Consider the following 15110-nt stretch of genomic DNA (forward strand, 5'->3'; position numbering starts at 1 on the left):
TTTTGGTTGATCCAGCTACAGCTGTTTAAGGCATCACAGCTCCTGGCCATCTGCCTTGCTCCTATAGGAGGGGTAGCAGAGGGAAACATTTGCTTGTCTCTTAACTGACTTGTTCAGCCTGGTAGGTTATTGCAAACCATCTTTGCTAGTGCCTTAAGGTGATACATTGGACAATGAAACGCACTTGTGGAAATATGAATGCGTGTTCCCTTCTGCTACAGGTGATAACCTCAGTTGAAGGAATGGGGCAGATAACTGATAACAGTAATGTCTTAAAGGCTACTGTTAGATACTGTTAGATCAGAGCTTCACAGGACTTTCTCAGTGTGGCTGACATTTGTGGGTTAAAATGAAAAAGCTGACTGACTTTTTCATAAGAAAGTTTCTCAGTTTGTGTTTCAAAATTTAAAGAGTTTTAATTGAGAAATTAGGTAATGATGCGTGTGGATGTATGTGTATTAATGTATCTGTTTAAAAAAAAAAAAAAAAGTCAAATTTGAAACCTGATAGTCTGGAAGCTTCTACGTCATGACCATTCCTAAGACCTGCCATGAAGCTTAGTGAGGTCAAAGCCCTCATAGTCACAGGGAGAAAAAGATTTTTTGTCACTGCATGAAGGTTTAAAAAAAATATATTCTTTTTAATCAGTAGTGTAGGGAAATTAATCTATATAAGTTCTCATTTGAATCCGACAGTTACTGTAGCACAGAAAAAAAAATCTCCATGCTAAAAATCTGCACCTTTGATTTGGCAAATTTATTTTGCTTCACATGTCTTTCATAAAGTTGGCAGGCATTCCTACAGGTTTTTGTTGAACTTTGAAAAGTTCTTTATTTGCAGTTGACCAGTTTCTGCATGGAGTTTATTGTATCTGTCTTTACGGTCTTCCAGCTATTAAATTTTATACATAATTTTTGAGTTTTAGGAAATTAGAGATGCACAAATAGATTTGAGAATGAAAATGATGGGGAAAAAAGCCTGTTCACATCACTGGCCATGTTACTACTTGTTATTGTCTTCTAATGTTAATTTTGGAGATGATCCTTCAAAGTTTTAATGCTTCTAAATAAGAGTCTTCTACAAATACAGAAGAAATTAGACATCATGTGTTAGAATTCTGGTTTACAATTTCAGAGGGCGGTGGTGGTTTTTTTTTCCCCCCTTGGAATTTATTTCCTATTCCTTGATTACATCCTCCTTGCCATTCATTCTCCTGTTCCCAAAAAGAGACCTGTCTCATTGCATCTGGTGATAAGGGACCACAAATCTAGGCACAAAATAAGTTGTTTTTCTGATATTGCATTTGTGATCTAGACATTTTGACAATAGGTCTACAACAGAATTTCCAACCTATGTTTAGTCATTCCTTAGGCTTGAAGTCATATTCCCTGATTACAGAGAAAGTAATTTTTTTTTTTTACATATTACAGAATGATAGTTGAGAATATAAGCCCTAGTGCAGGTAGCGCTTTTGGTTTTCATGGCAGAAATTAATTTTAGTTTACAGTACCATGTTGATAATATGAATAGGTTGTAGTTTAAATGAATAGAACATACTCTTTTGGATACTTCCATGTGCTTCTCATTTCTATGAATTCTACCAAATTACAGGGTTTGTAGTTGGCTCACTTTATTTTTCTGTATTCTACTCTTAATGATTTTTTTCAGTATAAACTGAAAGGCTTATTGATTGCAGAGTCAAGCTCTTGACACTACATAAAATTATCACTGAACTTTTTATTTAATCCATGAAAAGCATCATGATTGCAAAGGGAAAATACTGAAGCTTTTAAGTGTTTAGTGTGTCCCCCCCGATACGTATGTGTTACGGTATAGACTCCAACTCTTGGTATACTGCTTTGCTTTAAGGAGAAGCATGGAGTGTTGGAGTTATTTTAATCATTTTTGTTCATTGTTTGTGTGTTCCCTGGCTAAAATATGTGTGAAGTCCAACTGATGCACTGAACCAAGCAGGGAGAACCTCTGTCTTAATCATTGCAGATCCTTGCTTAGTTCATGTATAATGAAGCAGGCTGAATCTGCAGAAGAGAATCTTTTATAGTAGTGTTCCTCAAAAAGCAGTTTGCGGAGGTACACCTTAACTTTGTCTTTGTAGACTTTTGCTTCAAGCGTAATTGATTAGTTTGAGGGTTTTTAGTGGGTGGTTTGGGTTTTTTTTGATCTTTATGTATTGCAGCTGCTTTATTAGGTGCTTCTTTTGGGAATTATACAGGAATTTTGGTTTCATATGTTTTGAGGGTGGTTTTTTTTAATGATTAATTGGCAGCTGTGATAGACTGACAATGAATGGTAGTCTGAATAGATTGAAAAGTTATTAGCTAGAGAAGTTCTGTTCTTGCTTTTAAATTAAATGGATTTTGTTCTGCGTGCACATACATGCTGAGGAGGATTAATTGGTGGGAGTGGAGAGGAACAGACATTCTTGCTTGGACATTTACCAGTCTATATATATAATTTGTGATTTTTCTTTTTTAACTTGCAGATAAGCCTCTGAAGAAGCGAAAACAAGAAAATAAACCACAGGAGGTTGGAGGTGCTACCGGAGCAAATAGAGCAGCTTCTCAGGAGACAGGTTCTGCAGGAAATGGGGCAAGGCCAGCATTGATGGTTAGTATTGATCTGCAGCAAGCAGGAAGAGCAGACTCTCAGGCAGCAGTAACTCAGGATTTGGACACCATCAGAAAACCTGAAGAAATTAAGCAGTATAATGACGGGTTTATGTGTGTTCCCCAAGAAGACAGTGTTGGAGTTCTTAAATTCAAACCTGAAAACCATCCTGAGATTTTTAGGAAAAAGTCAGACTTTGAGGGTCAAAAGACAGATATCCAGCAAAATGAAAACAGGCAAATGGAATTTCAGCAAAATGAGAGCAGACGGTTGGAAAGTAAACACAATGAGAATAAACAGTTAGAAGCTAAACATGAAAGCAAGCATGAAAGCAGACAAATGGAAGTGAAACAAAATGAGAACAGACAGACAGAATCAAAACAAAACGAGAGCAGGCAAATGGAGATGAAACAAAATGACGGAAAACAAAATAATGGCAAACAGGAAATAAGGCAGAGGCCTGAAACGCCAAAACAGAAGAGTGAAGGCAGGCCTGAAACGCCAAAACAGAAGAGTGAAGGAAGGCCTGAAACGCCAAAACAGAAGAGTGAAGGCAGGCCTGAAACGCCAAAACATAGACATGATAATAGGAGGGACTCCAGTAAACCATTGTCAGATAAGAAAATTGAAATACCTAGGCATAAACTAGATGTGAAATCTGATCTTTCAAGGGTAAAACCTGAAAGTAGATCTGATCCAACAAAACAAAGGCCTGATGGGCGTTCAGTTTCTGATACACCAAGACGTGACCATGATAGCCTTAAACAAAGGTCTGAGGACAGGGGGGAGTCAGAGAGATACAGAGGAGATCCATCCAAGATTAGAAGGCCTGAATATTTGAGATCTTCAAACAAAAATGAACATGATTCTAAGCATGGTATTAAATCTGATGGTTCAAAACCTGAGAAATTTGAAAGGAAACATAGGCATGAGTCTGGTGAATCAAGGGAAAGGTTTTCTTCTGGGGATCAGAAATCAAGACCTGACAGCCCTCGTATTAAACAGGAAGGTAAAGGAGATTCTAGTAAATCAAGACCTGATAAACCTGGTTTTAAATCACCCAACAGCAAGGATGAACGAAGGACAGATGGTAATAAGAGTAAAGTAGATAGTAATAAAGCACATGCTGACAATAAAGCAGAGTTTCCCAGTTATTTGTTGGGAGCAAGATCTGGTGCATTGAAACATTTTGTCATTCCAAAAATCAAGCGTGATAAAGATGGCAATGTTACTCAGGAGTCAAGGAAAACTGAATTTAGAGGTGAACAGAAGGACAAAGTAGAGAAGATTGGGCTAGTTGAAGATCTAAATAAAGGAGCTAAGCCTGTAGTTGTCCTTCAAAAGCTTTCTTTGGATGATGTGCAGAAATTTATTAAGGATAGAGAAGATAAATCAAGGGGCTCTTGTTTTAAGCCTAACAAGAACAAGTCATCCAAATCTAATAAAGGTAAGATTTTTTTATTATTAATTGCATTGTATCTTTTACACTCATGTTCTTTTAGATTTGCTACTTCTGTGGTTAGAAATTAAATGCAAACATTTGATAGTTTATATGCTTGTTTATTTGGTGATTTTGGGGAACAAAATGAAACTCGTCTATGGGCTCGTCATTATTGGAAATCTTGCTACGATGTACGTGAAATGATTTATTTACTCCCAGGAAGGTACCTAATGTGGGAACACTTAAGTGGCCTTAAGGTGTATTTCAGCTACATTGGTTTAACCTGGTAATTTGTCCAGTGAAACATAACTGCTGTACGTATGATGGTTTAAGTGTGTCTGTATAAGATACTGGTCCTACTGTAACTAAATCAGTGTAGCTGGAGTGGTGGCAAATACTATGTATACAAGCCCTAAGATTCTTTTCTATTTTTAACTGGAACTGAAATGTGGTTTTCCAAGGCAAGTTTTCACATGATGCGATAAGAATGCAGTTACAAAGTCCTATCTGCCTCTTTTACACTATAAACACAAGTCTGTTGGGGAGCCTCCATGCTTGAGGTTCTGTGACGATAAGCTGACAAAAAGGTTCTGTCTTTAGGAGAATTCAGACATCATTGGTTCTAGGGTCCATTGTATGCAGAGAGAGGAAAAGAACTGGTAAACAGTTGGCTGGCATTTTCAAATTAGTAATATGGACAGGAAATAATTCAGAGTAGTTTGTAGGTTTGATATTTGATTGATTGTCTCTTCTGCGCATTTAACACCTTTTTTATAAGACTGCTTTTCTTCTTGGTGCTCTTAATTTGGTTTCAGACTGAAGTAGATCATTTCAGATTGTGAAATCGATGTTTCGAACTGTTCAGGGTTCCTTTCTTTTTTAATGTTTAGCATTTAAAGCATTTAAATTTCTTACATAGTTATGTTTATAGAGTTGTCATGTCTCAAAATAGACAAATCAAGTGGCAGGGGAGAGGATTTCAGCTGTATGCAGGATGATGTATGAATGCAGTTCCAGGTATATCATGAATTCAAGATTAAAATGTTTTCTTATGTAGTTTATCTGATAAGAAATATGTAGAAATCATCTGTTTGAATGTATAAGTGTTTATGTGCACATGTACAGAGGTGATATCTGTATAATGAAATTATTGTGCGACGTCTGTTCTAGCTACTAACCTGTTTGTATTAACTCTTAAAGATGTAATAATTCAGGACATGTATTACTTATTTGTAAACTGTTAGCCTCCTTGTTAATTATTTTGTCTTTATCCTGGAAATATGAACCTTTCCCCTGTCCCTTTTTGAGGTTCTGAACAGGCAAAATTTCCATTTCTAATAATGGGTATCTAGAGTTAGACATAAATTATGACATCTTTGTTGTCAGTTTAGTCTAAGGATTTCAGATGAAACCTTCATGTTCTTGATAGGGAATACTGAAAACCTTCTGATGGAACTCAGCTCTAGTCTGTGAAGGATAGATTTTGAATTCACACAATTCTATGTGCAGAAAATCAGTAATTTTTAGAGCCCTCAGAGCCATATACAGTGCATGTATGCTTTCTAAAATGTTTCTGAAGTACTTGTAGTCTGTATTGTATGTGGTTATTTATATAGAATTTTTTAGAAATGTGTAACAGTTTTAATAACTCTTGTCTGATTGGTATGACTCCAGTAGCTGTGTCACACATGAGCAACTCATTAATTTTAAAGTCAGGTTTATAACTTTTCTGCAATGTTTTTGTGTATTTTTTGTTTTCTGAATTCATGTATTTTTTACATGCTCTCAGGTAACTTGGGACATATTTTCCAGGGAAGGAAAATGTTTGAATCTGGTATTGGTGTTTTTGCTGTGGTATTCAGAAGAAGGTTCTTACAATGATACTAGAAATAGGTTTTGTGGGAAGAATAATGTTGTAACTATGTTTCGCTTACAAATCAAGTTTTGAGTGTTCAGCCAGGCAGGTTTTGTAGAAAGTATCTTTGAACTTAAGATTTTTCATGTGTATTTTTAGCTTTACATTTCTTTTGCCCAACTTCCTGGTAACTTACTTCCTAGGATATATTATGCTAAATAACTAGGTGAACTCCAGTGTTTCAAAAGCTTCATAATTTCTAAAGCTATCTCTTCATAAGCCAAAAGTGTATTTGTCAACAACTGACTGATACAGAAAATATTCATGCCATCACCACAGTGTGCTCACTCCAGTTGAGAGAAATAGTATTCACTGTTTTACTCTGTGCCATTTTCAGTTACAAACATTTTAATACACTAGGAAATATAATTTTCATAAACATTCTTTATTTACTTCATCCTATATTTCTTAAAAGATTGTAGCAAATATTTTCTAGTGTTGCCTTTTAGCATCATTATTCCACTTCTCACATCCTTACTCCATGTAGCTTAGTATATTTTGCTTTATCTTTCCTTACTTTAATTCCTTGTATTTCTTGTGCTTTGTTTTTGCTTTATCATCCATCCATCCCCCAAGAAAATGTCTTTTCCTGCCTTTGTCACGTACAACATCATTGCTATGATTTATCTGAAATCCAGTTTAAAATAGGATTAGTTCAGCTAGTTCAAAACACTATTTAGATAGTCATTTTGTCTTAAGGGCCTAATGCCCATTCATTATAAAACTCAGTGAAATTGACATGTTTTAAGTTAAAATTAATACTTTGCAAACTGGAAGTCTATATAACTTTTTATAATGTTTCAGTAAATTTTAAATTTGAAAATCATACCTTTATTGTGCATGTGGATAAGCCTTGTATTGTATTGCAAAAAGACAAAGTAATATTTTAATCAAATTTTATAGACAGGTTTGAAATTTTGTTATTATATGAATGGGAGGGATAGCCGTAGTGTGCGACTGTTAATATTGAATCATCCCAACAGTCTCTTTTGGCATTTACAAGAAAGAAGTGACGTTTTTCTCTTTCTCCCGATCTTTGAGCATTTTTCTGAAAGATTGACTCTAGCTCACAGGAAAGTTATGGAAATTTTTTTCATAATATTTTTGTTAAGGGGTCTTATGGTGAAATTTTGTGGCCTGTTTTGTCTGGGTCACAATGAATTGTAACACTTTTTTCTTCTGATTTTAACATTGGTGAATGCCTTTTATCCTGGATTTAATGCAAATGTGTATTGTTGGGGGATCCATGAAACTTTTCCCTTTGAGTTTGTGCCTGCAATGAGGAGGTCATGTTTGCTATCCTTTCTTTTCAGAGCCTCAGTGAATACCTTCTGTGCTGTTTCTTAGAACTATACTGATCAGCTATGTTGGGATGGGAGCTGTTAAGTTTCACAGTTACCGCATTCTGAACAAGATAAATTTTCCTTTGTTAAAGTATGAAACAGATATGAGTAATGAGAGATAGTGTAACTGTCTGTATAAGGAGATGTCTGAGTTGGTTTATAATATGTTTGAAGGATTGCCTTTCCAAAATAAGTATGATATATGTAATGCAAGTTTTAGTTCTAGGAAATAAGTGTGTGTTTTTTAAGACTTGTGCAGAAACACCTTTTGGGTCTTCCAGTACCACCTGAAAAGTGTTGTTCAAAAAAAAAATTAAAAAATCTGATCTGAATGCTAGTCCTTCATTGTGTAGATTGTTATAGGATTTCATTATCTGTACAACACAGAACTTAAACGCAGGTTTTTGTTGCGCACTACAAGTCTTACTAAATATACTATGTTCTCTGCTGCTATGATCTGAAATTTGAGTGGAGATTTGGCATTTCTTCAAGGGTGCTCTTCTTACGTATTGTTACAGAATCAGCTAAAAAATTTCCTGCTTAATCATCTTCATGTTGTAGAGTTAAAACAATGCTTCTAGATTTTTCTGTGTTCTGTGCTTGTGTGGTTTGTTGCGTTTTTGTGTATTGTGCGGGTTTTTTGTTTGGTTGAGTTGTGGGGGTTTTTTGTTTCTTTGTTGTTTTTAATTCCAGGTGACTTTTTCAGAGCCTATAGTAACTATAATTTGGCATTTGTGTAACATGATGGTCCATCTTTGAGTTCTAGCACTGCTGGAAACAGTCTCACTTATGAAGCAGAGTAATCAATTAGGTGCTTATCTTCTAGGTTGGAGTGACAAGAAAGGGGGTATTCGAGGAGGAGAAGCTGTATCCAGATTGTGTTGGCTCAGTGAGCCAACTTGTGATGCCTCTCACAGATTTCTAGCTAGCACAGCAGAGCTACTCACGAATACTTTCTGGTACAGCTGAAAACTGTGGACAAAAAGGGAGTATAAATTTTGAACAGTTGTTTAAATCCTTCATGTATAGGACTTCTATAAGGACAAAATTGGCAAAACTTTGAGCAAAATAGCTTCTGCGTATTAACACATCAAGTAAATTTTAGAGTTCACTGAAATTTATTTCTGAAATAAGTCTCTTGATGCTGAAACAGACACACTGTTGTACTCATTGAAATCTGTGGGGCAAGCAGCTGTGCTGCAAGGAAATAACTGGAATAAAAACATATTTCCATTGGATAGGAAAAAGCTGCAACTTGGCTTGCTTACTGCAGATTATGCTTTTGTAAAGATTACCATTGTGAAAGCCCATGATTCCACAGATCTGAAATTTGAAATCACTGTCTTGGAGTTCCTGGTAGCAACCATATTTGCATGTGGGAAGGCCAGAGTAATAACCCACTAAGCATCTTGCACGTGCATGCACCACCAGGTGGATCAAGCATGTCAGAACTTTCTCTGAAGTTCTACAGAAAATTATGCCACATTTCAGAGAAAAAAAGGATATATTTCATGACTTACAGCAAGAAGTTTATAATGATTCTTCTCAGCTGAGGTCTTTAAAGTTTTTCTTAAACTCTAAATTTAACTGGAATTTTATAAAATAACCATCAGTTTCATAAGGCTAGAAGAGGAGCTGGCTGTCCCTCATGGCATTAGAATTATTTAAAGATATGTTGGGTTTGCAGAGGATCCATTTTAATATACACATTGTCCATTTAGCCCTCATTAATTTTTTTTTTCCTCCTTTCTGGATTGAACAGGTTCACAGTTTGAAAAATGTTTCAGGCGTTGTTTAGTCAAAAGCTGAAGCCAAACTACATATAACGCCTTAAATCCTATTGTGGTTTAACCCCAGCCAGCAACTAAGCATCACGTAGCCGCTCACTCACTCCCCCCACCCCCACCCAGTGGGATGGGGAAGAAAATCGGGAAAAGAAGTAAAACTCATGGGTTGAGAGAAGAATGGTTTAATAGAACAGAAAAGAAGAAACTAATAATGATAATGATAACACTAATAAAATGACAACATTAATAATAAAAGGATTGGAAAGTACAAATGATGCACAGTGCAATTGCTCACCACCCGCCAATCAACACCCAGTTAGTCCCCGAGCGGCAATCCCCCCGTCCCCACTCCCCCCAGTTTATATACTGGGCAGGACGTCCCATGATATGGAATACCCTGCTGGCCAGTTTGGGTCAGCTGCCCTGGCTGTGTCCTGTGTCAACTTCTTGTGCCCCTCCAGCTTTCTCGCTGGCTGGGCATGAGAAGCTGAAAAATCCTTGACTTTAGACTAAACATTACTTAGCAACAACTGAAAACATCAGTGTTATCAACATTCTTCTCATATTGAACTCAAAACATAGCACCAGCTACTAGGAAGACAGTTAACTCTATCCCAGCTGAAACCAGGATACCTATAGTCTAGGAAGGTCTTATTTCTCTAGCTTGCTTTGCACTGGAATGGATCATTCCTACTTGCAGGGTTTTTTAGGTAAGGTGTGTCCATTCTATCCCAGAAAGTATGTTGGGTTTTGTATGGGCATTGTACATACTCTCTGGGGCGTTCGTTTTTGGTGCTAGTTTTTCAGAAGTAGACGTTGGATAAACTGGTATTGGTAGACAGCAGGGATTCAGCTATTGCACACTGGAGTCCTTTCTTGTGTTGATCTGTTACCAGTACAATAGGAGACATTTTCAGCACAGTGCTTTGTCTGGTGGCTGCTGTAGTTATTTCCTACTTTAGTCTTTGCCACTAAGGTAAATATTCCGATTCTTGCTCTCATAGCTGTTTTCTCTGAGTAGTAAGAGTGAGCTTCAAGTGTTGCACATCTGGTTCTTAGCAGCAGTAATAAACTTCACCAAACCCCCTAGTTTCATTGTACTTTAGTACATCCGAAATATGATGCTTTGTCTGTTTGGAGATTTAGGAGTGCATTGTTTAATTAGTTCATTTTTGAAAAATTACTTTGGCATATATAAGTGATAGAAATTTATTACCTAATTTGTCAGAGCAATTTGTTGTAAGTCTGAAACTGCCTTTGGTTTGTGGACGTGGATTCTTGATCAGGTTCCTCTTACTTCTGGGAATACCTAAGGCTATTTTGCATAAATAATTTTTGCAACAGGGCATTGCAATATATAAAACTATGGGCCAGCAATTTGTCTGACATCGGTTACAATGTGCAATGCAGACCTGTTCATGTGTATAAGTATCTAAATATGGATGTTATTTCTTGGCTTATGTGCAGGGATATGTGCTCAAAATTTTTTGTTTCAATTTTCTTCTAAACAAAGGGTAAATTTGGCAAAATACAAATAGGGGAAAGCCTCACATTTGCTTCTAGTAAATAAATTTTTCTGTTGCTTGACATTTTCAGCTGTTTTAGGTGACTGGTTTTGTGTAAGAAAATTTAAACTGTTTACTTGAAATTTGGTATTTACTTTTGCTCCGTGGGAACATTACCAATGAACAGAAAAGAACAGGATCAGACCTTTTTTGTTCCTCAATTACTGAACTGCTGTTTGCATCAAATAAATGTTCCTTAAATATACAAACTGTTTAAATACCTTCTGAGGAACTTTCCTGTAGTATTCTATATTAAAAGCTAAAACATCAGCAATCTTTTGTTGTTGTTGCTTATGTAATTAAGTTACTTTGAAGAAGCAAAACGAGAGTGGCTTCATGTGGTATTTTCAATGATACAGGCTGAGAATGTTTCCATGATAGAGTGAGGAAAAAGCAGATCTTCTTGATGTGCCTATAGTTACAGATCAGGTATAAATCATGGCATTTGTTTTGCTTATTCTCTGCAAAGGTCTTGGTTGTATTATATTGCCTATACAGGAGTTCTTTTATGAGAAGAAAAATTGAGGTATAATTTGATTTTATTTAATGAATGTCCTTTTTCTTAGGTGAGGCCCAATGGCTCAATTTTTAAATTAATCAGAATACATGGCTGGGAAAATGCATCAGTCATAAATTTCAGATTCCCAACATCAATAGTAACAGAAAATTGCATGCTGTGTTTTGTAACTGTACAAAACACCTTAACTTTTTAATACAAAAAATTGAGTTGGCTTAAATTTCAATGCATGCGTTCAAAAGCATTGACAGTGAAATCCAAAAGCAGTCCCCTGACACTGATTCATAAAAGTAAGGGCGTTTGTGCAGCACTGCATTTATTTAAATTGCTAATCTTACTCCATTTTACTCTGAGTACTGCTATATTTTTTATGAAGTATCTTGTAGAACTAAACTGCTCTAGCCTCCTTTTATTGATTTTTATATAGACAAAAAGCCAGTGAAGAGCAATAAGGAATAAAATAACTTGTGGCTATAGTTGCCACAGCAGTCAGAGAGCTTGAGGAAATCGTTGATACTGACGTAAACATGAGTTCTCTTGGAATCTTCAGAGAGTGTGTGTTGGGTATATTCCCTGCTCTCTGCCTGGATCTTTCAGGGTACCCTTTGGAAATCTCTTTCCTCCATCAGAAAATGTTTCTTGCTTTGAGAGTATTTTGTACTGTTGTAAAATCCTTTTTGAATCTGTGCTGCTTAGCCATGGGCAATGATGACCTCTACTGTATCATGGAATTATTCTGTTGCTGTGTCCAGATTCTTCTCTGACCCACCAACCTGGCTGCATCCCATTTTTCAAGGCCAGAGCTAAGGACTGGAATATAAGCAGGGAGTCTGAACCTCTTCTTTTGTTTAGCCCAAGGCTGGGACCCTTCCCTTTGTGCCAGTATTGGGGCAGGTGAGGAAAAGTTATTTTGAAAGATATGTTCAAGCAGGTTCTATGGAATGATACAGGACATACTTCTTCCTAACACTGTTTCTCTCCCTCCTGCCAAATTCGTTGCAGCAGGGAGTCGTATGGGTGCAGTCCCTTGGGTGGTTGTGAGGGCATCTCAGTCTCCCACCCTCTTTCTGGTGTGTGTGTGTGTGAGCTGAGCTCAGGAGTTATCCTTTCATGGATATAGTCAAAAGGTGAGGGTAAGGGGGTCAATAAAGGGTTATATCCTGCTTATAGGATGTAGCTGTTTATCCTTAATAAACTTTAAGTCAGAGAATGGGAGAGGAAAGAGCAAAGCCACTGGAGTTAATGCACTACTTCTCATGTTATTTTCACCAGTATTCATGTGATGGTGTGTTTTGCAGCTGAGGGCGTGTTATTGAGATAAAAGTGGAACTTTTGTCTTATGAGCAGATGTACCTTCCTCATACCTTAAATTCCTCTTTGAGAAAAGGATTGCAATTTCCCTGTGTTTCCCCTTCTGTTCTTGAAACTCTCCGGGGCACAGAATTATTTGGAGGAGTGTGAAGCTGGTGAACAAGGGACCGTGATCACCAAGGATTCAGTGCACCATATAAAGAACATAGTGGACCATTTTAAGGGAGAGCCTGGTGGAAAGGATATCGTTACATTTGCACACTGAGAGACAGACAAAAATTTTGAACTTTAACCAGTAAGTTGTTCATCCATCACAGGTAGTCATGTGGCCCTTTGCACTGTAGTGCTGCCCGAGTGCTATATGTAACAATACTTAGGTATTTTTAAAGGATGTTTATTTTCCAAACTTCTTTATAAAGTAGGGAAGTACTTCTATCCCCTCTTTTTTCTTTTAGTTCTTTATCTAAAATAGAACCTTATCTGCATGAGTGGTTGTAGTAGAATTAATCTGTGAGTCTATGCTGTTGTAGTTACAATGACATGGCTTTCCAACAAGAAGGTGGCACTCTTGTTAGAGTAAGAGTGTATTTTACTTCATTTAGCACAGAGTTTGAAGGTTGGTTGAGCTAATCCAGAAAGAAACTGCTTTCCTTCCTGTATGTATGTCTGATATAGGAGGTTTTATCAGTGTAGTTATAGTGGTGACCCAAAATTACTTGAGAAAGTTAGACAGTAAGCTGGTGTGGCATAAGGGAGGAACATCCTCTATCAAATGCACAGAAGACATGTAAGGAAGGTGAGCTTGGCATCTCTGGAATAAGAGCAAGACTGGATATACTAGTCATCAGCAAAATAGGAAAGGTCCAGTACCAGGTAATGTCTTCTGTGACAAAAAAAGAGCAAGAGGAGGGCAAAATTGAGCTGCAATCTGTAGGTTTTTATTTTTAATGTCAATATGAAGATGTGTGGCAATTCATTAGTGTAGAAGTTCAAGAATGTGGGGAGTGGTTAAACTTAAATTTCGAAAGGCTTAGAAATGCAAAGTTAAGATTCATATCCTCACCCCAAACAAGTGTCACTGTTCCGTCTTAGACCCTTGTGTGTTCTTTTATATAATGTCTTGATAGTTGGAAAAAAGTGGCATTTTAAAATACAAGATATCTAGAGAGATTACAAATATGAAATTGCATGAACTGCAGTTTTGCTTATTGCAAACTATTAGCACACAGAAATGGAAAAAACAATATTTATGGGAGGCTAATTTATGCAAAAGACTTCATTAACATAAACCTCAGTTTTGAAATGAACTTCAGGAGCATTTTGTCTTCAAGCCCTTGTTCATTTGCCGCAATAGATGCAGGTACAAACAGGCCATTTTGATGTCACAAGTATTTTAAAAGTAACCATATAAGCAAACTGATATGGATTGTTTTGCTCTGTATTAACTGTATTGTATAATTATGGAAGTAGCAATTCAGAGTCTAGGTTTCTAAATGTGTTTGAGTCTTGATGGCTTGTTAGTTTATATGAAATCGCACCAAAATGTATACAATACATCTGTTTTCCATAGTTTGGAAAGCAAAGATAAATCATTACTGAGAAGATAACAGAGTTTGTTAGTGCTGTTTTGATTTTATGGCATGAATGGCCAATCTGATCCTGGAAAGCTGACCTAAGCATCAGCAGACATCATCCCCTTTTCCATAGCTGCTTGTCTGAAGTTGTTATAACAAGCCAGGTGAAACTAATGTGAACACACTTGTGTCAAAAAATAATTGTGCTGTCCATATTGAATGGATCCAGTAAAAGTCCATAATGATGTTACCTTTTTTTTTTTTAATGTTCAACCTGTCTTGAAGGCATTCGTCTGCTTGGATCAGGGAGATCTATTTGACTTGCAAATTGAAGGCAAAGTGATTTGGGATCCTTCTAAAGATTAGATATAAGTAAATATTATCTAAAGTTAAAGGCTGTTCTATAAACTTGACACTACCCATCAAGTTATGAACAAAAAGCAATGCTTAACTTTGAAGCAGATCTGTGCCTTTCCATTCTTTTTTTAAGCCATATGTGAAGAAGGGAGATAGTTGTAGAAATGTTTCTACTAGAAATGGCAAAACCCTTTGAAAAGCTTCCCAGGTTAAAACAGAATATGGGAAGAAGCTTACAGACTAATTTATTTTTAGCTAAGATTCTCTGACTGATCTTTAGCTGCATTATATATTGTCAAGAACTGCTTGGTGGGAAAGCAAGTATCTTGATGGTCAGTGCATATTCAGTAACAGCTGAAGATTCTTGAATACCTTCTCTAAGAAATCTTTCGATAATGGTAATCAAACAAAAACAAGAACTTGTTCTTCCTCCAGCAAGCAACTAGTACGTAAGTCGTGGACAGCATTGCATATGTGTGGAGAAGCACTGAAGAAGTGGCTCGTCATGTATGCAGTTCTTTGAGATGAATTGTTCTTACAGCTGTTCTGTGACTTGCCCTTCAGTTTCATTCATGTGGAGTTTGTTAGCATGCTGTTCTTTACAGCAAGAAAAAAATTTTGTTATGATGGTACTTCTGGATTTTTTGTTTGTTTTAATAGTTGCAGCAGCTT

At 36.6% G+C, this 15110-nt stretch overlaps 1 protein-coding gene across 5 annotated transcripts in view; it reads left to right on the forward strand.

Moving 5' to 3' along the window:
- NIPBL (NIPBL cohesin loading factor) overlaps nucleotides 1-15110 on the forward strand; it is a 171993-nt gene that overhangs the window by 105240 nt on the left and 51643 nt on the right. For 4 of the 5 annotated variants that reach the window (XM_069776865.1, XM_069776868.1, XM_069776867.1 and 1 more), the window contains one exon: nucleotides 2504-4075. The exons of the other annotated variant lie outside the window; for it this stretch is intronic. In XM_069776865.1, coding sequence (XP_069632966.1) covers nucleotides 2504-4075 — 1572 coding nt within the window. The remainder of the gene's footprint in view (nucleotides 1-2503; nucleotides 4076-15110) is intronic. 5 annotated transcript variants of the gene reach the window in all.

The sequence above is a fragment of the Haliaeetus albicilla genome, chromosome Z, assembly GCF_947461875.1.
Source record: "Haliaeetus albicilla chromosome Z, bHalAlb1.1, whole genome shotgun sequence".
In the NCBI taxonomy this organism is placed as follows: domain Eukaryota; kingdom Metazoa; phylum Chordata; class Aves; order Accipitriformes; family Accipitridae; genus Haliaeetus; species Haliaeetus albicilla.